Below are 26,460 nucleotides of genomic sequence, written 5' to 3'. Positions count from 1 at the left end.
TGAGGGAGGAAAAAGATAATTAAAAATGAATTCCCTAAGCATTCAGTTCAATGAGAGGGATGCGAATTCCCGAAGACAGCGGCCCACACACTTCCCTTGTACACAGGTCTCAAGAGTTCCTCACTGACGGGTCTCAGACACATGGGAAAGACAAATGCCTAAAATGATGGTTACAGAGACAGATAAGCGTGTAAAGAGCTGTTGGGGGCGGGGTGGGCAGCGACAGCAGTAGGCCATGGGTGTGTGTGTGTGTGTGTGTGTGTGCGCGCGCGCGAGGGTTTCGGGGGGTCTGCCCAGAAATGGGCAAAGGTCCAGTGAGTGTAAACAGAGATGAGAGGGATCAGAGGCAGCTCTTCCGCAAGGCCAAGTTCAGCCTTAGTGCGAAGGCTAGAGAGGAGGGAGTGTGCGTTGGAGGTATGGTTCTGAAAGTAAACCTTCAAAGACGCGATTGGTGACACAACACCACGCGCGGCCCCGCTGCAGTCCCCGCCCCCTCCCACCACACCCACTAGTCCGCGCGACTTGGTATGCTCCGCCACCACAATAAGCCTCCTTCCTCCGGCGTGCTATTGGTACAGCCCAAGCCCCGCGAGTTGAAACCCAAAGAAAGACACTCCCGTTGTCACGCCCGGTGTCTCTGATTGGCTGGAAAATTTAAAGATCCGGCCGGTGATAGGGTGATTCTCTACACCCAGTATTTGAAAGTTTCTAGTGTCCCTACTTTTGACTGCATGCCGACCTTGTTCAGCTTGTTCGCCCGAGTGCTGGCGCAAGTGAGTGTTCACCCGATCCTAGAGGTGGGAGGCAGAGCGCCTGCCTCTTCAAGGGGTCCCTGCCGGGAGGGTGCGTACGAGTGGGTCAGACGGAGGGTAAACGGAAAGCCGGACGCCAGGGTCCCTCCGCGATTTCCCTAGCCAAATATTTTCTACCCCATCCCACCTTGGAGATGGGAAGCGCCGGGGCTTCAGAATCACACAAGCCCTGACTCCCACCAGCCGTTGTGGCCTCTCTCAGCCTGTTTTCCACTTCTGTACACGGGGAATAGTGAGACCTGCTTGGCTGCATATAAACCAGTGAACGTACCTGGAAGACAGAAGGCACTGATTACATGTCAGTCCCCTGCTTACCTCCACACGTCCCCTGCTTCCTGGGGGGGGGGGGGGGGGAGACTCAGGATTCTCGTGCCCGCCCTGGGTCTCTTGGAAGCAGGCTTCTTTTCTGCTCAGGGGATCCCTTCTGTGGCCCTTGTCGGACAGCCGAGGTTCCGCAACCCTGGGTGTACTTGACGCTGCCCATCCGCCGCTCTGGAAATTATTGTGTAGGAGAGTAATTTCTAAGAGAATTTCCGGTTCGCCCCAGGACCCTTTTACCTTCTCCGTGAACTCTTTGTGTTACCAGTGACAGCCCCGGGACCCTTTGTGGCCATGACCCGTCTCTCCGTCCTGACCTCTATACCACCTGTGATGACCCCTGCGCTCCGGTCTTTTTGCAGACCTGCAGAGTTGGTGGCGATGCTGTCGGGCACCCAGGCAGTGGCAGCGGAATGCGCGGACGCGGAGCTGCGGTGCCGTGTTGCTGTGGAGGAGTTGAGCCCGGGCGGGCAGCCGCGAAGGCGCCAGGCCCTGCGCACCGCGGAGCTGAGACTGGGTCGTAACGAGCGCCGCGAGTTGATGCTGAGTCTGCAGGCGCCCGGGCCCGCGGGGCGGCCGCGGTGCTTTCCCCTGCGCGCCGCGCGCCTCTTCACGCGCTTCGCCGCGTCCGGGCGCAGCACTCTGCGGCTTCCCGCCGACGGCGCTCCCCGGACCGGCGCGGTGCAGCTGCTGCTCTCCGACTGCCCCCCTGACCGCCTGCGCCGCTTCCTGCGCACTCTGCGCCTCAAGCTGGCCGCGGCCCCAGGTCCCGGGCCGGCCTCCGCCCGCACGCAGCTGCTTGGCCCGCGTCCCCGCGACTTCGTCACCATCAGCCCGGTGCAGCCCGAGGAGCTGCGGCGCGCGGCGGCCACCTGGGTCACGGACTCCACGCCGGTGAAGCAGCCCACGGAGCCCCGGTCCGGGGCCAAGCCCAGCACCGTGAGGACAGGAAAGGGGGGACGCCTTGGGGAGTGGGTGTGCCACTGAGACGGAAGAGACCGAGAAAGCCCAAGTGTGGGGGGAAGATGGTGGAGGTATTCGAGATGGCTACTGGTTATCTCAGACGAGATGCTCATCAGACTTATGAGAATGACAGGAATATGGGAATTGTGCATGTTTCTCATGGTGCAATCCCTGAGACTGAGTAAGGAGACTAGGAAAAGGGGGCCCAGGTCACATTAAAAGAGAAAGCAGAGAAGATGCTTCAGAAGAAAAGTGGGAACTTGGTCGCCCTGGAGGAGGAGAGGAGGTTTTGGAGAGAACGAAGCGGTCAGCTGTGTAGGGGCAGCCAACAGGTCCAATCAGATAGGGGGACAAAGTCTGGTGGGTCTGACAGTGTTCGGGAACTGGAACAAATGGATCACAGACCACAGAGGTTTGAGACAAGCTGGTGAGAAGAAGGAGATGTGGCAAGAAGGTGCCCTGGCTAGGCAGGGTTTTGCTTGGGTGTTTTGAGGCAAGAGAGACACATCTGTGACAGGAAGGGTAGTGAGAAGGAAGGATGGGTAAGAGAACCAGGAGAGTTAGGGAACCCAGGGGAGAAAGCTGAAGGAGAATCTGGACCTGCACACTGGGGTCTTCAGGGCACCAGGAGTCAGTGGAGATCCAGCCTCGGTCCCTTCCTCAAGGAGAGACCTGGACCCCTGTGGTTACTGGCAAGATCTCCAGGTGAACCGAGGCTGCCCAAGGGCTCCAAGGAGAGAAGCCAGCAGAGACACAAAGGGCTACCAGGCCAAGAAGGGAGGGGGCAATGCCTAGGGAATGTGGGGAGGCCCTGAGACAGCCCTATCCCCCCAGGAAGTCCCAAGGTGGCCCCTGCCTGTGAAGAAGCTGAGCTTGCCCCCCACCAAACCAGAGCTTTCCAGGGAACAGGCTGCTGTGCTGAGGGTTGTCCTGAAAGGCCAGAGCATTTTCTTCACTGGGAGTGCAGGTAGTGGGGGGCAGAGTGGGTGTGGGGAGAACAGTGGTGTGCTAGGATGGAGGAGAAGTGGCCCTGACTTTGCCTTCTGCCCAGGGACGGGGAAGTCTTACCTGCTGAAGCGTATCCTGGGCTCACTGCCTCCCACAGGCACTGTGGCCACTGCCAGCACTGGGGTGGCAGCCTGCCACATCGGGGGTACTACCCTCCATGCCTTTGCAGGTAAGTGAGAGCCTCTGGGACTTAAGCTGGGAGCAAGCCAGGCAGGTGGGAAGAGAAGGGAGGTCAGGGTTGAGACAGGGCTGGGATCTCAGCCCAGGCTGAATAGTGTCACTCACAGGCATTGGCTCGGGTCAGGCTCCCCTGGCCCAGTGTGTGGCCCTGGCCCAGCGGCCAGGTGTGCGGCAGGGCTGGCTGAACTGCCAGCGGCTAGTCATTGATGAGATCTCCATGGTGGAAGCGGACCTATTTGATAAGCTGGAGGCCGTGGCCAGGTCAGTATGGGCAGTGAGGACTGGGTTCTGGTGGTCTTCCGTGTGGAACTCGCTCACCCCAGCGCCTAAAGCACCACATGCTCCTCTCCAGAGCTGTCCGGCAGCAGAACAAGCCATTTGGAGGGATCCAGCTCATCATCTGTGGGGACTTCCTGCAGCTGCCGCCTGTAACCAAGGGATCCCAGCCCCCGCAGTTCTGCTTCCAGGTAGCACTCACCCTCTGGCCCTAACCCCCATAGGGGTCTGCTCTGCTCCCTGACGCCCCATCTTGCCCCCACCAGGCCAAGAGCTGGAGGAGATGTGTCCCAGTGACCCTGGAGCTGACTGAGGTGTGGAGGCAGACAGACAAGACCTTCATCTCTCTGCTGCAAGCTGTGCGGCTGGGCAGGTGGGCCCTGGTGAATAGAGAAGGGGCCATGGGATGCGGATCCAAGCGTGGGTCAGAGAGGAGCACAGGAACCCAGAGAAGGGAGAGAAATGCTTCATGGCCCCATTGGGGATGGTCACTCTGTGAGCACTGGGGCCCAGCCTCCCCCAGGGTTGGGTCCCTATCATCCAGCACAGGGCCTGGCACAGTGTACATCTCAGGGAATTATGGGCAGATGGAGACACAAGAGTTATTCAGAGATGTTAACACTCCCATTTTACAGATGCAGAAACTGGGGTTCAAAGAGGTGAAGTGACTTGTCCAAAGTCATGGCTAGTAAGTGGCTGAGCTAGGATTTGAACTCAGGTCTGACTCTAAAACCCAAGTTCCTTCTACTCTTTGAGCCTGTGCGGCCACTTGGTGGGGGAGAGGAGGTTGCAGACATGATCCCACCCCAGCTAGGACAAAAGGTTGAAATGCTACAGGTACTCTAACTTGGGAGTGGAAAGGAGGCCAGGAGGGCAGAAGATATGGACCGCAGCTGGGTCTTGGGACCCAGGTCAGATTGGGATGGGATGAAGGAAGCACGTGGTGGTGGTGAGGGGCTTTCTATGCCTGGGGACAGGAGGCAGGTAGGAAGGTGCACAGCATACACCAGCAAGTGTGGGGGACAAGAGAAAGGCTGAGTGGCAGAGCAGTGAGAGGTGTTCCCAACTTCTTCCCCCTCCTCTCACTTGAGTTGCTGCAGCACCCAGGCTTCCCTGGAGGAAGGCTTGAAGTGGGGAAAATAGAAACACAGGCTAGATTTTTTTTTTCCCCTAAGGCAGCAGGCAAGGGGCTAGAAAATTGTAGCTTGGAGGCCAATCTGATTATAGGGTACCAGTATTACAGGGTATCAACATCAGAGCCTCACCTGAGTCTCTAAATCTCTGGCCTATGCTCACTCCTCATATCTAACTTCCTCAGGAGAGCGGCTAGCTCCAACCTGGGGGCAGACACAGGGAAGGGTGCCTGCCCATGATCACAGCCAAGCACCACCCCCGTGCTCATTCTCCATGTCTGGGGTCCACGTGAGGAAGGAACAAGTTGGCCAGCTTGGGGAACCAGCAAATCTTGCCCTGGTGCCCCATCCAGTCCCCAAGCCTGGTCCACGGCCTGCTGCATGGGCCGTATCACCCACGTGCCCCGCCTTCCCTGGTGTTCAGGTAGGCTCCGCCCTGATAGCCTGGCCTCTGCAGGTGCTCAGATGAGGTCACCCGCCAGCTCCGGGCCACAGCTGCCCACAGGGTGGGGCGAGATGGGATTGTGGCCACGAGGCTCTGCACCCACCAGGATGATGTGGCCCTTACCAACGAGAGGCAGCTGCAGAAACTACCAGGTGAGCAGGGAGCTGGGGCTGGGCCAGACCAGCTGGGAGAGGCCATCAGGCAGGCATGGCCCCCCAGGCAGCCTGGGCCCTTGGTGTCATTTAGATATCTCAGATATCTCGGTCCCAGCCCCTGTGACCATAAAGTCCCTTACATTTGCAGATGTAATTGTGTCTTTGAGAGATGTGACCTTTCCTGGGTCAAAGTCATTCAGCCAATAAACACTAAAAATGAGACTTGAACCCAGGCCTCTGATTCCAAAGCCCAGCTAGGTTTGAGCTGTGCTCACTACCTCTCTCCATGCCCTGGTCTAATGTGTTTTTTCGGAAATTGAGCCACAAGTCAGTGACTTGTAATCTGTTTGCCCAACTCTCTTTTCCCAGGTGAGGTACACAGCTTTGAGGCCATGGACAGTGACCCTGAGCAAGCCCGGACCCTGGATGCCCAATGTCCCGTTAGCCAGCTCCTTCAGCTAAAGCTGGGGGCTCAGGTGAGTGGGAAGCAGGGCCTAGACCCTGTGAGCATCGGCCTCCCTGATCCTAGCCCCTCTGCACGGGCTGCTCCACAGCCAGAGGGCCCAGATGTGACCATAGCAAACTTCTTCCCTCCTGTTCCCAGTCACCTTCCTGCTTTCCATTTTCCACTGCCCTCCTCTTCCTCCACCTGAAGCTCCAGGCAGTGTTGCTTTAGACAAATCCTTTTCCTTTGCTGAAGCTGGGTTTCCCCATCTCTAAATTCAGAGTAAAATACCTACCGCACTCAGTTGTCTTCTGTAGTGTAGCCTCTACTGTGAGCATCCTCCTTCCTTCCACAATGGTGCGGGTGGGATCCTTTTCTCAGGTTCCAAAGGGCACCTAGGGGGAAATGCAGGCACAGTGGTTGGAAAAGGGCTATCCCTCAAGATTGAGGTCCATACACATTCCCTCTAATAGACATGGTCATTGTGCCCTGTCACCTTATTGTTCTTTACCCCCTCCTTCTGAGGCAAACTGAGCAAATGTCATTCCCCTTTGGCACAAGGGGAAACTGAGACCTAAGGAAATAAAGCAGTTTGTCGCAGGGGCCCCAGCAGACTCAGTGCCCCTCCGTGACAGACCCCAGCCTCAGAGATCTGCCGAAGCGACCCCTGGAGCTGAGGCCAGGCGTAGGGATGCCCTGCTGTCCATGCCTCCAGTTTTCCTTCTCTCGCAGGTGATGCTGGTGAAGAACTTGGCAGTGTCTCGGGGCCTGGTAAATGGTGCCCGAGGGGTAGTAGTTGGGTTTGAAGCCGAGGGGAGAGGTAAGTGATAGGGGAGCAGTCCTACTGCTCGGGTTTGCAGCAGGGCCCTGGGGTTAGTGTGCAGAGGAAAAGGCTAGCATGGAAAGGTGAGGCCTGTCCTCACCTTGGAGCCCTGGAGCGGGACTGAAAGGTGGGACTTCTCCACGCCTCCCTCAGGGCTGCCCCAGGTGCGGTTCCTGTGTGGAGTCACCGAGGTCATCCGTGCAGACCGCTGGATGGTGCAGGCCACTGGGGGCCGGCTTCTCAGCCGGCAGCAGCTGCCCCTCCAGCTGGCCTGGGCCATATCCATCCACAAGAGCCAGGTGAGTGTGGGGACGGGGGCAGGATAGGCCTGGGGCATGTTGAAGGGCGGGGGGGTCTTAGAGGCTTTGTGAGGGTTGAACTTGCCCTGGATGGAAAGTTCCAGACCAGCTGTAGAATAAACCTTTCGTTAGTGCATTTCCCATCCCACTTCCTCTCTCTTTCCTAGACACATACACTTCCCCTCTGTCATCTCGGGCCCTGCCATTTTCTGAGCCACTATTGGATATGTTAATTTTAACATATTACGACAACTGTGGGAGGTATAGTTGTAATAATTGTTCTTGTTTTACAGAAGAGGAAACCAAGGCTCAGGGAGGTTAAGTAACTTGTCCAAGGTCACACAGCTAGTGCCCTGCAGAGCCAAGATTCATTTCTATGCCTGTCTGACCCAGACCTGAGCTCTTGCCTTTCACCCTTATCCCTCTACTCTTATCTTGGATCTGTATTTCCTGGACACCCCCCTACTCAGACACCCATCATCCTGTCTCTCTGACTCAGAATCTCTGGACTGGGCAAGGAGATCAGGGGCAATAGCTGGGCTGGTGGAGGTGGGGTCAGGTTCCTGGGCACAAGTGAATTCAGCCTGAGCTGGCTCCAGCCCTGTCCCTCCATCCCCCAGGGCATGTCCCTGGATTGCGTGGAGATCTCTCTGGGCCGTGTGTTTGCCAGCGGCCAGGCCTATGTGGCCCTTTCCCGGGCCCGCAGCCTGCAGGGCCTATGTGTGTTGGACTTTGACCCCATGGTGATTCGCTGTGACCCCCGTGTGCTGAACTTCTATGCTACCCTGCGGCAGGACAGGGGCCTCAGCCTGGTAAGAGGGAGTCACCCAATGGTGGGCCATGTGGCCGTGGGCAGCCTGGGAGCTAGGACAGAGGGAAGGCCAAAGGACCATGGGGAGGGGGTGGCAGAGCCTCCTCTGGCTCCGTTGGCAGCAGGGCTGAGAGGAAGGAGATGCTGGTCCCCAGGCTATGACCCGGGGGTGGCACAAGCCCATGACTGGGTTTCTCTGGCTCTGATATAGGAGTCCCCAGATGATGATGAGGCAGCCTCAGACCAGGAGAACGTGGACCCGAACCTTTGATCTGCAAAGAGAAGACAAAGGGTGGTCTCCCCCTCTTCCTGCTCCCTGGTGGGCCAGGCCCCAGGGGATACCTGGGGGAGGGTAGTGAATGTCCCTTTCTCCCTTCATCAGGGGCTCTCAGTCTCCTGGCAGGGCTCAGGAGAGAGTGCTTCCCATCCATTTGCCAGCTGTGCCTCAGTTTTTCCCCTTGCCCCGGGGTGAGCTGCTTCCGGGGTCAGGAGTCGGCAATGGGCCTGCAGCGGTAGCTGGTGTTATAGGACAGAGCTCTCTGCGAGGGGCTGGCCACAGGGCCACACGGTTGTGAATGCCGCTCTCTTTAGGCTGCAGAGAGGAGAGGTGGCAGGTCCTCCAGGAGCAGGAACGGGCTGTAGGGGTCCTGGCAGGGGACTCAGGTCCCAAGCAGAGAAGGGAACCTTGCTGGGGGGGGGGGGATCTTCACAGCTAGACCCAGCCCAGCACAAGCCAGGGCAAACACCCTCCTGAGCCTAACCTGAGAACATGCACTGCAAACTGTGTGTCTATATCTTACGCTGCTCTTTTGGTGAAGAAGTCGTGTGTAGGAGTATTGAAATGGATGTTCTCAGACTGTATTTATTTTGGACAAATAAACCTGTGAACTGTGTGAGGACTGTGAGTTGAGTCTTATGGTCCCTTTAAGAACCCCTACCTGGGGCACTGGCTGACCCTTTCCGGGGTGCTACCCCTACCCCACCCCGCATACCTGGTCACACAGAGGTGTCTGTTAACGCCTTGATGGCTGAGCTCAGAGCACCCTTATATGAGCTTTTGTTAGTATCACTGGTTATTTGGCAAAGCTGAGTTACCTGAGGTTGGTGACTCATAGCGAATTGCCGTCACCCAGCAGTCTGACGAGGACACACTAGAGAATTCACACGATGGGAAATGGGCCTGTCACAATGTCCAAATGCCGGGGGCCTCGGTTGAAACTTTCTCACTTTGTGCCTTACTGGGGCTCCAGCTTGGATGTTCTGACCATCATAGCTTCAGCTGATATGTAAATTGCTCAGGGGCCCTCATAGGCTGGCAAAGACTATTAAGGTTCACTGCTTATGAGTGAAAAGGTTATCAGTTCTGGCTGATAAATACAGGTTATAGTGGAAGCGTGCAGTGGCAGCTCTAGAGAGCAACAGTTAGTTAAATGTAAAATTGCCAATGGTGGGAGAGCTTAAGAAGGCGGAAACCATGCTGGTTGCTAGGGGATGTGAAATCTCGGGTGCTTGAAGGTGTTTGTCTTTGTCTCCCAAAAGCCAGCAGAGGCTCCAGCACACAAAGATTGGGTGCTCAGGGAGTGTCTGCTTAAATGGGGGCTCAGTGCCATGGTGTTTCAGAGGGGCTACAGGGCCTCAGACATTCACGGTGGGCTTCGTGGAGGAGGCACAGCCTGTGGAGAATTTGACTGATGGTTATAGATTGGGGAGAGACTTGGCTTTCCATCCTGTTTTTACCACTCACCAGCTGTGCAACTTTAGGCATGTTACACAACCTCTCTGAGAGGGTTTCCTTACCTATAAAGTGCAGGTGGTAACTGACATCCACATAGGTTTGTTGGGAGAAAGGCCAGCCACATGGCAGGAGGTCAATCAGTAGCTGTTATTAACATTTATGGGACTTCCCTGGTGGCGCAGTGGTTTAGAATCCGCCTGCCAATGCAGGGGACACGGGTTCGAGCCCTGGTCCAGGAAGATCCCACATGCCGCGGAGCAACTAAGCCCGTGCGCCACGACTACTGAGCCCACGTGCCGCAACTACTGAAGCCTGCGCGCCTAGAGCCTGTGCTCCACAACAAGAGAAGCCACTGCAATGAGAACCCTGCGCACCACAACCAAGAGTAGCCCCCACTCGCCGCAACTAGAGAAAGCCCACGTGCAGCAACGAAGACCCAACGCAGCCAAAATAAATAAATAAAATTTATGATGACTAATGGTTATCATCACCGTGGTGTCCATAGAGCACAGTCCTGCCTGTTCCTACACTGGCTCCTTTGGCAAACAAGATGTGGGGGCTTAGAGGGGTGCCAGCCGGGCCCCCTGGATGACCCCTGCCTGCCTTGCACTTACCACCACCCATCCTGACCCTGAGGAGTCAACTGTTTTTCTGTGGCATGAACCCTTTCCTCTGCCCCAAATACAAGACAGTCTTAGGAGAAGCCAAGCCCATCGGGGTGACCCCACACACACAAGTGGGCAACCATGGGGGCTTTTAAATGCAGTACCATTCAAGGATCAGGGTGTTCCCAAGTCAAGATAACTTGAGCGGGAAAGGAAGGTGGCAGAACAGAAGCCTAGCGCAAAGAACTGATATGAAGCCCAGAAACCCAGGCTTGGGAACCAGTGGGAACCAGGGAGGCTAGTCACTGAAGGTGGAGCTGGGAGCAGCTGGCCAGGAGGACCTCTGCGACCACCCCTGGACAGCGAGCACAGCCACCAGGGAAGGAGTCCTGAGCTACACAGGTGGGCATGTCTCTGGTTGAGCTTGGTCTCCTGCAGAGCCTGCAGCCACTGACAAGAGGCTGAATATGCTCTCAGGGTGCAAGAAGGACCAGGGCTTCTGCCCAGAGATGAATCCCCCATCATCCTCCAGAGCCAGGCTCTTGAAGATGTCTTGGAGATGCAGTTATTTCTTCTGTACACTCTCCTGGGACTCTCCTCTCTGACCCCGCCCCTCAACTTACACTGCTGAGGCATCCCCACCACCTCCAGCCCCTTTCCCTTCCCCAGGGACTGATTTCAGCTTTCCCTGCTCTCAGATGAACTCACCCTGCTTAAAGATGTCTTCCGCATGAGACCGTCTGGGCACCGGAAAGTCCTGTCCTTAGCAATCCTCTCTCAAGGTGAGGATGCTCTCCTGAAGGCCCCTGGAGGAGGGCAAACATGTTCATAGGAGGGGGAGCTCCAGACATCCCTGCCCCTCAGGCCAGATCATGAGAGTAGACTGCCTCATGAGGGAGGTGTGCAAGGAACCTCCCAGTTCTTTATTTTCTTGGCATCTCATTTAATCTAACTTTAAACCTGAATCCCTGGGGGGTGTAGGGAAACCCCTATCTCAGTCAGGATTGGGGGCTCCCCACCCTCAGGGTCATACAGGCAGGAGTAGGCCTCATAGGAGCAGGCCTCTCAGCTCCAGGGCCTCGTGGTAGCTGCTGACACCCGCAGTGACCAGCATCCACAGGCCATAACTCTGCCCAGGCCCGGGGGCAGGGTGGGGGAGGGCGTTCCCAGAGCCATAACCTCTCTGGGGGCCTCACACCATGCCCTCTGGAACCCTGCATCTCCCTGTGGTACTCCCAGGGGACCCTCTGATCACTGGACCCTCCCCTGTCTTGGAGACCTTCCTCTCTGATTCTCCTTACCCCCAACGTAATCCCCTCAAGGAAGTGGACCTAGGATGCAAAAGCCAGGAAACACTGTGTCCTCAGATAGCTTCCAGATTTGAGACAAAGAAGCCTGGTGACCCCACTTAGAATTTGGGGGCGGGGTGGAGGGATAAGGACCGACAGAACCAAGAAAACATCCTCAGTAATATCCTGTCACACTGGGATAAAGGAGACCTCCTGCCCGTCTTGTGCGTTCATTTATTCATTCATTCATTTCACAAATATTTATCCAGGTGCTGGCTAGACACTGGAGACCCCACAGTAGCAAGAGACCTGGCTTAGATGTCTTTGTGCACCAAAGCACTGAGCACAATTACTTTAGAAAGGAGACACTTCATAAAATGTTTGATATTTAAAGAATTCAGGGACAGTGCCATCCCCTGAGAGGTGGGGATTTTTACTCCCATTTTGCAGAGGAGGTAGCTGAGGCCTGGGGAGCTGGGCAGTGGCAGAGCTGGAACGGGAACCCTGCGCACTCCACTTGGTGTTCACGGAGCTGTCCAAAGGGAGTAAGAGGTGGGGCTGAGACAGAGGGACTGGTGGAGGGCCCACCTTCACCCTACCCTCAGTCGGAGGCATGGGGAGGGTTTAGCGAGGCATGAGCTGCTCCTTTCTGAGATCCTGGCACAGTTTGCTCACCCCTACTGGGCCAATGGTGGTGCTCAGACCGCTGCATCCCAGAGTAGTGGGCCTCCTGCTCCCCAAGCACCACACACCAGACACCACTAGGTGGCGCCAAGTTGTCAGTCGGTCTCTGCCCAGAGACCTGTCGGGTCCTTTGTCTTCCAGTCTCTGTGCCTGGGTGGGCCACCTCAGGAGCTGGGGCGGCCAGTAGGCATAGGGAAGCTTCTTTGTTGAGAAGCTAGTACCAGGTATCTGTTGAGTGTCTCATGGTTTGAGTTCATTAGCCCCCTTGTTTTTCCACAATAACCCCAAGAGGAGAGTGGGACATTATCCCCACCTTATGGGGAAATGAAACTAATCCCCTGTAAGGTTAGGTGACTTGGCCAAGGTCACACTGCAGGCTGGGTCTGGAACCCAAGTCCCAGGGTCCTGGGATATTTGCAAGGTCAGCAGAGGGCACTGAAGCCAGATACTGGCTCCACAACTTGCTGTGTAACCTTGGACATGCTGCCTAAAACCTCAGCCCAAATTTCATCATTAGCCATGGAGTTAGGACAGGTAAAGAGCTGGGGTGGGGACAGGCATGTGGCAAACCCTCATGGTTAGTTCCTATTGGCCTTTATTGCACTTACCTGAAGAGGCCACCCTGCAACCCTCCTCATCTCTCCCTCCCCCTGTCCCCCAGCCTCTAGGGTGGCCAGAGAATAACAAAGAGAATTAGCAGGAGCCCAGAGTAAACTCTCTTTCAGTCTTCCCTCCTGGAGGACCCAGGCTGTGCCCAGCCTCTAAGGGGAAGGGGAGAATGAGGTCTTGTCCCCTCTCCTTCCCAAAACAAACTTGAGTCCCAGCCCTGGTCGGTGACTGTGTGTATCATAACTGCCCCTCTTCTTGCCTCTGTCCACCTTCTTATCTGAGCATCTTTGATGACTCTATGAGGGGGATCTTTAGACCTAGTTTACAGAGGAGGCTCACAGAAGGTGGGCAGCTCAAGGTCACAGGGCTGTAAATGGCAGAGCCAGGATGGCACCCAGGTGTCTGAAGCCTCACCTTGGTGTTCAGGACCTTTGCAAAAAGGAGGAAGCAGGCGCTGCTTCCTTTCCCCTAGCTTTGTTCCTGAAACCCCACACTCAAGACTCCATTTCTTTAGGATTCCAAGAGCATCACCTGCTGAGACATAAATGGCTGGGAGGGGATGAGATGGAAGGGGAGGGGCTTGGTAGGAGACCCTGAATGGGGCAGTGAACCCGGGTGCCAGACTAGCCCTGCGGGGAGGAGGCTGATAGTCAGCCCACCTTCCACTCCTTGGACTCCCACCACCTCCAGCTCCCTCCTGCAGCCTCGCAGCCTCCCGGCAGATGCCCGCGCCAGGGGTGCCCCCTCACTCCCCTCCCCCAGCTGGTGTTGGGTTCAGTAAGCAGAGCCCCAGCTCACCTGGGAAGGTGTCGAGTGAGGAGGGCATCCAGTTACAAGCTGGGGCTGGGAGGGCAAGCAGGGGCAACCCAGGGGCAGGAGCCAAAGGCCTGGGACCTGGTGGTGGGGGTAGGTGTCAGGGGAAGGCCTCAGGACCTACCCCCCAACCCTGCAGGGGCCTCCTCCCTGCTGCTGGAGGCCCCAGCTCCTGGGGACTGAAGCAGAAAGACCATGGCATCCTCCTCAGATGCCACCTGGCAACTAGCACACCCGTCAGCTAGGCCTCAGTTTCCCCATCCTCAGAATGCGGGTAGGGTGAGAATAAGCCCCGTGTAACCGATCCACCACAGCCCAGGACTAATCTGGGTAAACTGTGAAGGGCTGTGCACACCCTTAGGGAGGGTGTTCTCTCTGTTCAGCTCCAGTCCTTTCTCTCCAACACCCAGGGTGGCCTCCTCCCCCGCCCTGCACCCTGGGCCCTGGCACTGCACTCCATGCCTATTTAAGGCAAATCTCCTGATCTCCTTTTAAATAACATTCACTCCTTGTTGTGGAACAGACAAGCAGGGCCTGAGCTTAGAAAAAGGGGAGGGAGTTGCAAATATCCCATCAGAGAGTGGGGGGAACACAGTGGTGAAGCAGGTATGGGAGGGTCCTTGCACTCCCTACCCCAGCCTCCCATTTGGTCCCCTCACTGCACAGGCCCTGGATTGGCTCCAAGCCCTTTAGAGGGACTGGGGCACTCCCAGAAGGCTTCCTGTCAGTGTTCAAAGCCCCAGGGACTGTGGTGGTGTGGGAGACTGAGGAATAATGCCACTCCCAAGGCCTGGGGGGTGGCGTGCTTGGGTGAAGAAGTGGCATTTGACCAGCAAGGGGAGTGGGAGGGTCTGGGGTAAGACTGACATCTGATCTCACAGGCTGCCAGTAAGGATGAAACAACTGCTATTCCCTTCTAGAATCAGAGGCTCAGAGAGGCCAAGAGACCAGCCCAGGGCCACGCAACTAGTGAGTGGAAAGGTCTGAAATCTAGGCCTCGCTCTGCTCCAAATTTATGCTTTCTGCCCCTCCATGCCAGGTCTCCTTGTGTCTGGGGCTGTATGTGACACCAGGCAGTGACTCATCAGGGACCAGGCATCATTCAAAGTCCCCCACACGGGACTTCCCTGGTGGCACAGTGGTCCGGAATCCACCTACCAATGCAGGGGACATGGGTTCGAGCCCTGGTCCGGGAAGATCCCACATGCCACGGAGCAACTAAGCCCGTGCGCCACAACTACTGAGCCTGCGCTGTAGAGCCCGCGAGCCACAACTACTGATACCCGTGTGCCTAGAGCCCGTGCTCCACAACAAGAGAAGCCACTGCAATGAGAAGCCCGCGCACCGCAACGAAGAGTAGCCCCTGCTCACTGCAACTAGAGAAAGCCCGCGTGCAGCAACGAAGACTCAACGCAGCCAAAAATAAATAAATAAAAAATAAATTTAAAAAAACGAAAACAAAAACCAAGTCCCCCCCACACTCTTCCTGCCTGCATAGCTCTCAGGCAGGGACCCTGACTCCTTTGCTTCTGCCTCCCTCTTCTTTTCTCCAGGCCAACCACACCTCTCCTTCCCCTCCTCCCAGGTTCCTGGCCCAGGCATCCCCCTGCTTCTGGCCTGGCCCCCAGATTAGCTCACCTTAACTTGGTCACGTACTCAGAAACTTACAGCCAGAAAGTGGCATGTCCCACACTCCTCCGAAGGAGTGAAGCAGCGAGGCTCGGCTCCTTCCCACTGCAGGACCCCCCGCAGGGCCCTTCCCAGCCACTCTGTTCCTCCCCCTTGAGGCCCGGAGGCCCTCCCTCTCCCGCTTCCTTCTCTTCCTCTTTCCCCCAGGTGTCCTGGCCGCCTCCGCAGCCTCCCATCTCAGAGTGGCTAATCCCCCTGTGGTCCTCACATGACGGAGACGCCCTCTTTGGGGTTCAAAAGGAGAGGGTCAGGGATCCTTTACAGATCATGTTGCCTCCCCAGGCATGTAAGCTCCAAGAGGCCAGCCCCACCCGCGTGTCAGTGTCATGCTGGACTAGGGGGTGGGGGACCAGAGTGAGGAAGAAGCCCTAGCCTTGTCTTCCTCTGGGCACATAGAGCAGATAGGGGCCAATGTGGTCAGCTGGTCCAATGGCCTCATTTCACAGATGAGCAACTGTGGCCCAGGGAAGAGGAGGAGAGGCCCCGGGGGCTCACAGTGAGACAGAAGCTGAGCTGGGTCTTACTGGGACCCCTGGTAACCTCAGGTGGGGCTTGATCCCAGGGGAAGAAGGGTCAATTATAGGAGGAAACTCGGCTCAGTGTTTAAGCGGGGTGGGGTGTCCTTGAACCTTTCAGGGTCTTTCTAGCTTGGTTCTACCTTTTACCTCTTGTTTGCCCTTGCACAATCCCCTTTCCCTCTTTGGGCCTCAGTTTTCTTGTGTAAAACAAGTGGGTTGGGTAGATGGTCTTTAAGATTCCTTACTGTTTACATCTTCTGCACCTCCCATCAGCCCAGCCCCATCGCCCAGGCCTTTCCAGCTCTCGCGCAGGCCCAGGTCTGCCTCATAGCCCTTCAAGATTGTTCCAACAGGGAATTCCCTGTGGTTGGGACTCGGCACTTCCACGGCAGGGGGTGCGGGTTCGATCCCTAGTCGGGGAACTAAGATCCCGCATGCTGTGCGGCACAGCCAAAAAAAAAAAACATTGCTCCAACAGCCTCTACACTGTCTCTAGCCTCCGCTCTCGTCCCCTGCAATAAGCTGCCCCAGACGTTGCCCAGGTAACCTACTGATGCTTAGGAATCTCCCATGGCCCTCCACGGCCTCCCTAAGAATAATCCAACTCATCACCTGGCATTCAGCACATCCCACCCGCAGCCTTGGACCCTGGGCTCAGTTTCTTCATCTACCAAGCACTAACGACCCCTCACTTAGGGACTGTGGTGTAGACACATAGCAGGGCACAGGCCAGGAGCCCAGGAAAGGTGGGATGGCCTGAGTGGCACTCAGGGCTTCTCTGTGCTGAAAAGGCTGCCCATCCCACCCCCACTCCTTCATCCAAATTGGTGAGGTGCTCCAAGGCTGATTCAAGCTCCGTCCCCTCCTAGAGAGGCCAGGCCCCCTGGGTGGCCCCATCGGAGTGATGTGGAGCTCACTTGCCCATGTGGAGCTCCCACGGGCCAGATTCACTCGCCTGCCTGTATCTGCAGCTCCCGCCATCCTGTGGGGAAGGTACAACTGGCCGCTCCTGGAGAACCAGCTGGCAGGCACTTGCTGAGTGAACCCTTGGGTCTGTGGGTTCCTGCCCAAACCCCTCTCCTTCCCCCAGGGCGGTGTTTTTTTGTTTGTTTTTTGTTTTTTGCGGTACGCGGACCTCTCACTGTTGTGGCCTCTCCCGTTGCGGAGCACAGGCTCCGGGCGCGCAGACTCAGCGGCCATGGCTCACGGGCCCAGCCGCTCCGCGGCATGTGGGATCTTCCCGGACCAGGGCACGAACCCGTGTCCCCTGCATCGGCAGGCGGACTCTCAACCACTGCGCCACCAGGGAAGCCCCAGGGCGGTGTTTTTAACATGGGATTTTCTTTGACTCTCAGAGACTTCCTCACTCCCAGCTCCACAAGGTCATAGCTGGGCCTCGGGGCAGACTCTCAGCTGGAGGTTTTAGACCCTGTCTTGCCCTGATCCAGTGACTGGCCAAATGGACTCTCAGAAGCCTTCCCCAAAGGCCCAGGAAGGAGTAGCTGGCAGGAAATACCACTTATTAGAAGAGAATGCTAAGGGAAGAGAAGCCAGGACCTAGAAGCTTGGAGACCTCCCACCCTGGGGTTTGAACACTGCTTCAGCCACTTACTAGTTTCAGGGTCTTGGGAAAATTACCTAATGTCTCTGAGCCTCAGTTTCCTCATTGGCAAATAATAACAACTATTTCATCCTATGATGAGAGAATTAGATGATGCACGCAAAGTGCTGAGCTCACGGCCTGACACCTCGTAAATGCTCAAAAGATGGTAGCTATGATCCTTATTGAGGACAGATGGATCAAGGCCCCCAGCTGAGGGGGTGCAGGCTGTTGGCTGTTCAGCCAGAGGTAGGCAGCTGGTTAGTAGCTAGAATACAAACACAAAGTCCCAAGCCTGGTGCTAAGCAGTCTACATACATCATCTCATTTAAACAGTCCCTTCCTCTCTCAAAAGTAGGGGAAATTTCCTAAGGCTCAGTGAGTACTTGTAGAAGGTCTGCAGTTTACAAAGTACTGTTTACTTTATAGAGCCAACCTCTCACCCTGTGAGCATTCTAATAGTTGTCAACGGTCACACGACTAGATCTGGGACTAGAACCAGGGGACGACTCCATCTTTCCCCAGAGGCTGGTGGCAGACACTCTGAGGGGCTTGGTGAGGCCTGAAATCCCCACCCAGGGCCTAGGGTGGGACAGGGGCTTTGAAGACAACAGTGTCATGTCTGGCTCCTGCCCAGCATCTGGTTCTGTGCTGGGCGGAGACCTGGGTCTGCAACTCATCAGCCCCACCTGTCAGCCCTCCCAGGCAGGCACGTGGGGCCTTCGGTTATCACTAAGGAGAGCGCGGCTGAGGGGGGCCTCAGTTCAGGGGCCTGGTCTCCCTTCCTTGCTGGGCACCTTCAGGCAGGGAGCTGTGTTCCCACCGGCCAAGCACCTCCAAGTTGACTGGGCTCTGTGATATGACAGGTACCCTGAAATATGCAAAGACCGCACTCATTCAATAAATATTTATTGAGCACTGACAGTGTGCCTGGCCCTGAGCTGGCTGTGGGGTATTGGACAAAAATTCCCGCCTACATTCTAGTAAAAGAAGCTGTAAAGGAAAGCATAAGTGTGGTGGAAACAAAAGAGAGCAATTAGCTTTACACAGGTTAGTCTGAGAAGGCCTTTGAGCTGAGGGAGGGAAGTACAGCTAGAAAGAGCATTCTAGACAGAGAAGAGGGCCCACGCAAAGGCCCTGAGACAGGAAAATTTGGAGTGTTTGGAGATGAGCAAGCCTGCCGTGAGGTGGGCACACAGCGAGCTTGCCCTCAGTACATGCCAGCTGAACAAATCAACCAAAGCTCATAAGGATTTCTGCATCCAGCTGAGACGGAGTAACAGGGACTGGATTTACATCCCCACCTAAGACAACTAAAATACCCCGCAAAATATATGCAACGGTGGTTCTCAAGACATCGGGTGCCAGACAGTGAAAAATAGTGACTTCTGGGAGTAAGGACACAAATGAGGTGAGCCCTATAAGTGCCCCACCTCACTGCCTGAAGAAAGTTTCCAGACCAGAGCGCAGCGAGAGGAAGGCAGGTGAAGTCTGGCAGCCTCCCCACACTGAGAAGACACTGAAAAGCTGGGAGTACGGAACACAAGGCAGAGAACCAAAAGGGCCAGAGCTGCACACAGAGAACTCTAGAGCTCTACACAGGGTACCTCTGCAGTCATTCTGCTCAGTGCACGCATGTGAGGAAACCACCAGAAAGCACGGTGCGCACCACCCAAAAGGATGAGAGAGGATAATCCTTGGAGCTCACAGAGAGCTGCGAATAGTGCTGGTTCCCACAAACCAGAGGAGAAACCACACAATTAACGGGACACTGAGTAGAGCCAGCGTCGGAAGAAGTTTTGGTTCGGAAGTGGGAAAAAACTAGACACTGCTCTGGCCCCCGCTAACAAAAGTAAGATCTGAAAGGACCAAACTGTTTTCAAGTAACTTTAGCACGCCAGGACAAAGCTCAAGGACATTTATAAGAATACACACACACAGGGCTTCCCTGGTGGCGCAGTGGTTGGGGGTCCGCCTGCCGGTGCAGGGGGCGCGGGTTCGTGCCCCGGTCTGGGAGGATCCTGCGTGCCACGGAGTGGCTGGGCCCGTGGGCCATGGCCGCTGAGCCTGCGCGTCTGGAGCCTGTGATCCGCGCGTGGGGGCTGGGGGGTGGGGGGTGGGGGGTGGCGGCAGCAGTGAGGGGCCCGCGAACCGCAAAAAAAAAAAAAAAGAATACACACACACACACACACACACAAATCCAGTAATTGATAAAATAAAATTCTTAATGCCTGGCAACCAATAAAAATTAGCAGGTAAAAAAGAAACAGGAAAATATGACTCATAATGAAAAGAAAAACCAATCAATTGAAACCTACCTAGAAATTACCCAGATGATAGAGTTATTACAGACTTTTTTTTTTTTTTTTTTTTTTGGCTGCACAGCATGCAGGATCTTAGTTCCCCAACCAGGGATCAAACCCATTCTCCCTACAGTGGAAGCACAGAGTCTTAACCACTGGATCGCCAGGGAAGTCCCTATCACAGACATTAAAACAGTTATTCTAACTATATTCCATATGTTCAAGAAGATAAAGAAAAGACTGACCATGTTAAATAGAGATATAGAAGGTATTTTTTAAAAGATCCAAGTTGAAATTATGAAAACTATAATGTCTGAGATAAAAATACACTAGCTGGATTAATAGAACACTAGACATGGCAGAAGATTAGTGAATTTTAATACATAGTAATAGAAACTATCCAAAATAAAACACCTAGAGAAAAAAGGCTAATAATAATAATAATAACATGGCATCAGTGAGCTGTGAGATGACTTCAAGCGACCTAATATTACTATATATGTAACCTGAAGAAAGAGACAGGAAAAAATATTTGAAGGAAAAAATTAACTGAAACATTTCTAAATTTGATAAAAACGATAAATCCATAGATCTAAGATAATTAACCCCAAGCACTATAAACATAAAGAAACTATACCAAGCCCTCTGGTCTTCCCCATCCAACAGAAAGCACAAGAGAGACCAAGATTGAACCTGGGCCCTCGGCAGTGAAAGCACAGAGTCCTAACCACTGGACCACCAGGAAATTCCCAAGACAGCTGCATCTTCTTGTGCAGTGCCAGCCGTGTCACTGAGACATGATGGTGAAGGCTGGAGTAAACGAATACAGCTGTATTGGGTGCCTGGTCACCAGGACTACTTTTTTTTTTTAATAAATTAATTAATTTATTTATTTTTGGCTGCTTTGGGTCTTTGTTCCTGTGCGTGGGCTTTCTCTAGTTGTGGCGAGTGGGGCCTTCTCTTGTTGCAGAGCATGGGCTCCAGGCGCTCAGGCTTCAGTAGTTGTGGCGCACGGGCTTAGCTGCTCCTTGGCATGTGGGATCTTCCCGGACCAGGGCTTGAACCTGTGTCCCCTGCATTAGCAGGCGGATTCCCAACCACTGAGCCACCAGGGAAGTCCCACCAGGACTACTTTTAACTCTGGCAAAGTAGATAATGTCTCCATCAATGACCCCTTCATTGACCTCAACTACATGGTCAACATGTTCCAGTATGATTCCACCCATGGCAAATTCAATGGCAGAAAGATGAGAATGGGAAGCTTGTCATCAATGGAAGGCTCATCTCCATCTTTCAGGAGTAAGATCCCACCAACATCAAATAGGATAACACTGGTGCCAAATATGTTGTGGAGTCCACTGGTGTCTTCATTATCATGGAGAAGGCTGGGGCTCATTTTAAGGGTGGAGCCAGAAGGGTCATCATTTCTGCTCCTTCTGCTGATGCCCCCATGTATGTCATGGGCATGAACCATGAGAAATATGACAACTCACTCAAGATTGTCAGCAATGCCTACTGCATCACCAATTGCTTGCCCCCGCTCCCCTCAGCCAACATCATTCATGACAACTTTGGCATCATGGAGGGACTCACACCCACAGTCTATGCCATCACTGCCCCCCAGAAGACAGTGGATAGCTCCTCTGGGAAGCTGTGGTGTGATGGTCATGGGGCTGCCCAGCACATTATCCCAGCTTCTACTGGTGCTGCCAAGGCTGTAGGCAAGGTCATCCCTGAGCTGAACGGGAAGCTCACTGGCGTGGCCTCTCATGTCCCCACCCACAGTGTGTTGGTTCTGGATCTGACCTCCATTTGGAGAAAGCTGCCAAATGCGATGACATCAAGAAGGTGGTAAAGCAGGTATCAAAGGGTCGGTTAAGGGCATCCTGGGCTACATTAAGGACCAGATTGTCTCCTGAGTCTTTAACAGTGACACCCACTCTTCCACCTTTGATGCTAGGGCTGGCACTGCTCTCAATGACCACTTTATCAAGCTCATTTTCTGGTATGACAATGAATCTGACTATAGCAACAGGGTGATGAACCTTATGGTCCACATGGCCTCCAAGGAGTAAGAGTCCCTGGACCATCAGCCCTACTAAGAACGCGAGAGGAAGAGAGAGGTCCTCAGCTGCTGGGGAGTCCTTGCCTCAGCTCAGTCTCCCAAAACTCTGAGAATCTCTCGTTCTTGACAGTTTCCAAGAACAAGAAACTGTGACCCCATCAGAGTTGGGGCTCTCCCAAGCCCTACTTTGGAGGACCCCTATTTTGTCATGTACCATCAATAAAGTACTCTCTACTCAACCAAGAAAAAAAAAGAAAAAGGAAAAAAAAACTATACCAAAGTATATCAAAATTGTTTTTAAAAAGTGATAAGGAGAATTCTCAACCTTTCTGTGGTTTGGGGTTGCTGTCTGCCTCATAAAGCAAAGTAGAGGGTTTGTCTTCTGGGAAGACAAAAGTCGTCTTTTCCTCTGAAAAAGGCTCTTACATAGTTGGCTTTGGCATCTTCCAGGAATAAGAGGGCAGGGATGGAGGCCTCATGAGTCTGGGATTTCAGTTGGGATAGAGAGAGAAGACAGTGGTTATAACCAGAAAGTCAGAGTTGGGTGTCATTACCTCCAGAACTCATCACTATTAACTCAGCCTGGACTTCATAAGTCATAGAAGTGGATTCCTTAATAAAATACTAGTTTCCAAAAAAAAAAAAAAGTGATAAAGAGAAAGACTTAAAGGCAGCCTAAGAAAAAAAGACACACTACATACAAACAGACAAAAATAAGGATAGCAGATTTTTTTTTGTCAGAAACAATGCAAATGTACCTGTTATACCTGGGTTAATACTTCTGGGAAAGTTGAAACTCAGTTACGTAACAGTATTGAGCAAACTTGACTTAAGAAGATGACTCTTTCAATAGGGTCTTTCTTTGACTTATTTGATTCTGATTGGTTTGGGTCTTGGGGACCATGGCTTCAAAGTACACTCCAAACACTGGGAATTCTCCTGCTTATAGTTATCATAAAAATCCCCCTGGTGCATTATATTCTCTCAAAAGCTTTGAAATGCGTGTTCACAGCTGTTAAATGTCAAGCAAATGATCTCCCTAAGACTGGGATGTCAGAAAAGGAACAAGGAGAATGACCACTTTAAGGATTAGGAAACGGGAACCATGACTTATGAATGTCACAGGGATTAAACAAAACATTATGATCTGTGGATACCACACCAAGCATCCATAGATACGTAGCTCAGAGTGGCACTAATACCTTAAATTTTGATCACATCTCTCAGGGTGAGAGTTTGATCAAAAGGGGGGAATTGTTAAAAAGAAGTAACAAGCCCAAAATGGAGTTATTTGCCCCCAGGACAGCAAACCAAGACTTAATTGTACTTTCAACCTCTCCCAGGAATGTGGTTTTTAAATAAATACCTTAAATTTCCTAATTAGCACTAATCAGTGAGGCAATCTGCATAATGAGACCCCCCCACCCCACCCTTCCTTTCCCGGCCAAAGAAGATGACCTGGCCTGAAACAATTCTTTTTTTCATTTTGCTAGTAACCTCCTTGCCCCACCGTCCTTTTGCCTCTAAAAGCCTTCCCCTCTGGGCCTCCTTCTAGTTCCTAGACAGAATGCTACCTGACTCATGAATCACCTAATAAAGACAATTAGACCTTCAAAAAGATACATAGTGGCTGAATGGATAAAAAGCCAAGATCTGTTGTCTACCAGAAACTCACTTTAGATTCAAGGACACACATAGGCTGAAAGTGAAGTGATGAAAAAAGATATTTCATGCAAATGTTAACCAAAACAAAGCAGAAGTGCCTATATTTAAAGCACACAAAGCTGACTTTTATTTTTTTTTTTTTATTTTTTTTTTTTACAAAGCTGACTTTTAGCCAGAAACTGTCACTAGAGACAAAGAAGATCATTACGTAATGATAAAAGGGTCATTCAATAGGAAGATAGAGCAATTGTAAACATATATGCACCCAGCATCAAATCACCAAAGTATGTAAATCAAATAGTGGCAGATCTGAAAGGAGAAATTGAGAGAAACACAATAATAGTAGGAGACTTTAATACAGGACTTGCAATAATGGATAAAACATTGAGGACTTCCCTGGTGGCACAGTGGTTAAGAATTCACCTGCCAATGCAGGGGATGCGGGTTCGAGCCCTGGTCTAGGAAGATCCCACATGCCACGGAGCAACTAAGCCCGTGTGCCACAACTAAGCCCATGCTCTGCAACAAGAGAAGCCACCGCAATGAGAAGCCGGCGCACCACAATGAAGAGTAGCCCCCGCTTGCCGCAACTAGAGAAAGCCCGCGCGCAGCAACAAAGACCCAATGCAGCCAAAAATTAATAAATAAATAAAATCTACGTTTAAAAAAAAAAACAACAAAAAACATTGAGACAGAAATCAATTTAAAACATCTGTGGATCTGGACAACATTATAAAAAAAGGATCTAAAAGATATATACAAAACTTTTTGCCCAATAGCAGAATAATTTACATTTTTCTCAAGCAATCACAGAACTTTCTCCAGGATAGATGACATGTATGTCACAGTAGAGTCTTAATGAATTGAAGAATATGGAAATCACACCAAGATTTTCTGAACAAAATGAAACTAGAAATCAACTGAATCACAAAAATAGGAGAATCCACAAATATGTGGAAACTAAGTAACACAATCTTAACCACTGAGTCAAAAAGGAAATCAAGAGAATTGGTGACCACAAAATTTGAATTTGAGAATATATATAACTAACCTCTTCTTTCCAAGTTTTTCAAGTGAAACTAGGCTCATCACAAGGCAAGTAATATCCATGATTTATGACTTATTAACTGTGACTAAAGGCAAATTATACTCCTACATAAAACTTAAGTATCTCTCATGTGAAACATTTACTAACCTCTTAGGAGTATTGATTTATAAAATGAGAAGGAAAGAAAAAAGAAACAATGCAAGCAAGAAGACAGTGGAGCCAAGTCTTTAAAATACAGAAAGGAAAAATAAATATCAACCTAAAATGTTTTACCCAGGAAAAATAACTTTCAGAAATGAAAACTAACCCATGGGATAAAATTGAGATCAATGACAAGAAGAAATTTAGAAAATTCACAGATATGTAGAAATTAAGCAACAACTCTGAAATCACAGCAGAAATCACACACACAAAAAAAGAAAACAAAACAATACAAAACAAGAAAATAAAGAAGAAATCACAAGGGAAGTTAGAAAATACCTTGAAATAAATGAAAATGAATACACAACATACCAAAACTTATGGGATGCAGCTATACCAGTGCTTAGAGGGACATTTATAGCTGTAAATACCTATATTATAAAACAAGAAAGATTTCAAATCAATAACCTAACCTTCCACCTTAAGATACTGGAAAAGGAAGAGCAAACTAAGTCTAAAACAAGCAGTGGTAAGGAAATAATAAAAATTAGAGTGTAAATTAGTGAAATAGAGGATAGAAAAACAGAGAAAATCAATAAACCAAAAGCTGTTTTGTTTTTTTTTAAAGATCAACAAAATTGACAAACCTTTAGTTAGAACTATCAAGAAAAAAAAAGGGGGACTTCCCGGGTGACGCAGTGGTTAAGAATCCACCCTCCAGTGCAGGAGACAGGGGTTCGAGCCCTGGTCTGGGAAAATCCTACATGCTGCGGAACAACTGAGCCTGCGTGCCACAACTACTGAAGCCCACGTGTCTGGAGCCCATGTTCAGCAACAAGGGAAGCCACCACAATGAGAAGCCTGCACACCGCAACAAAGAGTAGCTCCCACTCGCCACAGCTAGAGAAAGCCCTGTGCGCAGTGACGAAGACCCAGTGACCCAATGCAGCCATAAATAAATAAATTTAAAAAGACAAAAGACTCAATTACTAGAATCAGAAATGAAAGAGGTAACATTCTTACTGACATTACAGAAATAAAAAAGATTAAAAAGAAATACTATGAACATTATATACCAATAAATTAGATACCAATAAATGGACAAATTCCTAGAAAGAAACAAACCATTGAAACTGACTTAAGAAGAAACAATCTGTAAAGACCCATAACAAGTAAAGACATCGAAATATTAACTTAAAAAATTACCTACCGGCTCAGATGTCTTCACTGATGAATTCTACCAAATATTTAAAAAAGAACTAATATCAATGTTTTCATAAACTCTTCCAGAAAGTAGAAAAGGAGGGAACACTTCTCAATTCATTCTATCAGGCAGAATTACCCTGATACCAAAACCAAAGAAATCACAAGAAAACTACAGACCCATATCTCTTAGGAATATGGATGCAAAAATCCTTAACAAAATATTAGCAAACTGAATCCACCAACATATAAAAAGAATTACGCCATGACCATGACCAAGTGGGATTTATCCCAGGAACGTTGCAAGTTTGGTTAAATATCCAAATATCAATTAATGTAATATACTTTATCAATAGCATTTTTAAGAAGCACATGATTATCTCAAAAGATGCAGAACAAAACAAAACAAAAAAAAGCATTTGACACAATCTAAAACCCATTTATAATTTAAAACCAAACAAACAAATTAGGAATAGAAGGGAATTTCCTCAACCCAATCAAGGACATCTACAAAAAACCCACAGCTCACATCCTTAATATGATGTTAATACTTTCATAGTTGGTGCTTTCTTCCTAAGATCAGGATGTCTGCTCTCACTATTTCTACTCAGAATTGTACTAGAAGTTCTAGTCAGGGCAATTAGAAACAGAAATAAAAGGCATTAAGATTAGAAAGGAAGAAATAAAAGTACCTGGATTTGCAGATGACGTTATTTTGTATATAGAAAGTCCTAAGATATCCACACACACATCCACAAAAATACTATTAGAACTAATAAGCAAGTTCAGGAAGGTTTCAGGGTAAAAGATCAATATGCAAAAATC

At 51.6% G+C, this 26,460-nt stretch overlaps 1 protein-coding gene, 1 long non-coding RNA gene and 1 pseudogene across 6 annotated transcripts in view; 2 read left to right on the top strand and 1 right to left on the bottom strand.

Annotated features, from left to right (window-relative positions):
- The first annotated feature begins 645 nt into the window (after window positions 1–645).
- Window positions 646–8,561, top strand: PIF1 (PIF1 5'-to-3' DNA helicase). Of its 5 annotated transcripts, none has more exons than XM_033851809.2 (12): window positions 646–773; window positions 1,493–2,069; window positions 2,928–3,270; window positions 3,389–3,542; window positions 3,634–3,748; window positions 3,824–3,930; window positions 5,148–5,287; window positions 5,660–5,766; window positions 6,468–6,555; window positions 6,712–6,857; window positions 7,478–7,669; window positions 7,880–8,561. In XM_033851809.2, the coding sequence occupies exons 2-12, from the start codon at window positions 1,512–1,514 to the stop codon at window positions 7,937–7,939; spliced, it is 2,010 nt and encodes a 669-aa protein (XP_033707700.1). In that variant the 5' UTR covers window positions 646–773; window positions 1,493–1,511; the 3' UTR covers window positions 7,940–8,561. The 5 variants fall into 5 exon arrangements, 4 of the variants coding, with proteins under 4 accessions (XP_033707700.1, XP_073655812.1, XP_033707699.2 ...); XM_073799711.1 differs by having other exon boundaries at window positions 767–1,110; XM_033851808.2 differs by having other exon boundaries at window positions 767–2,069; window positions 2,928–3,060; window positions 3,145–3,270.
- LOC141277769 (uncharacterized) overlaps window positions 7,653–26,460 on the bottom strand; it is a 38,876-nt gene continuing 20,068 nt past the window's right edge. The window contains exon 3 of the long non-coding RNA XR_012329582.1: window positions 7,653–7,940. This is a non-coding gene — a long non-coding RNA (uncharacterized lncRNA). The remainder of the gene's footprint in view (window positions 7,941–26,460) is intronic.
- Window positions 20,289–21,588, top strand: LOC101316339 (glyceraldehyde-3-phosphate dehydrogenase-like; annotated as a pseudogene).

This window comes from Tursiops truncatus, chromosome 2 (genome assembly GCF_011762595.2).
Source record: "Tursiops truncatus isolate mTurTru1 chromosome 2, mTurTru1.mat.Y, whole genome shotgun sequence".
NCBI lineage: Eukaryota > Metazoa > Chordata > Mammalia > Artiodactyla > Delphinidae > Tursiops > Tursiops truncatus.
The sequence above is the reverse complement of the archived record's forward strand: the minus strand, read 5'-3'. Positions and strand labels throughout refer to the sequence as shown.

Bases quoted from the DNA above. Each gene is read 5' to 3' on its own strand.
- PIF1 (XM_033851807.2), top strand. From the start codon at position 1,425: ATGACCCGTCTCTCCGTCCTGACCTCTATACCACCTGTGATGACCCCT. The intron at 3,749-3,823 runs GTAGCACTCACC...TGCCCCCACCAG, and splicing joins CCCCGCAGTTCTGCTTCCAG to GCCAAGAGCTGGAGGAGATG. The intron at 5,767-6,467 runs GTGAGTGGGAAG...CTTCTCTCGCAG, and splicing joins AGCTAAAGCTGGGGGCTCAG to GTGATGCTGGTGAAGAACTT.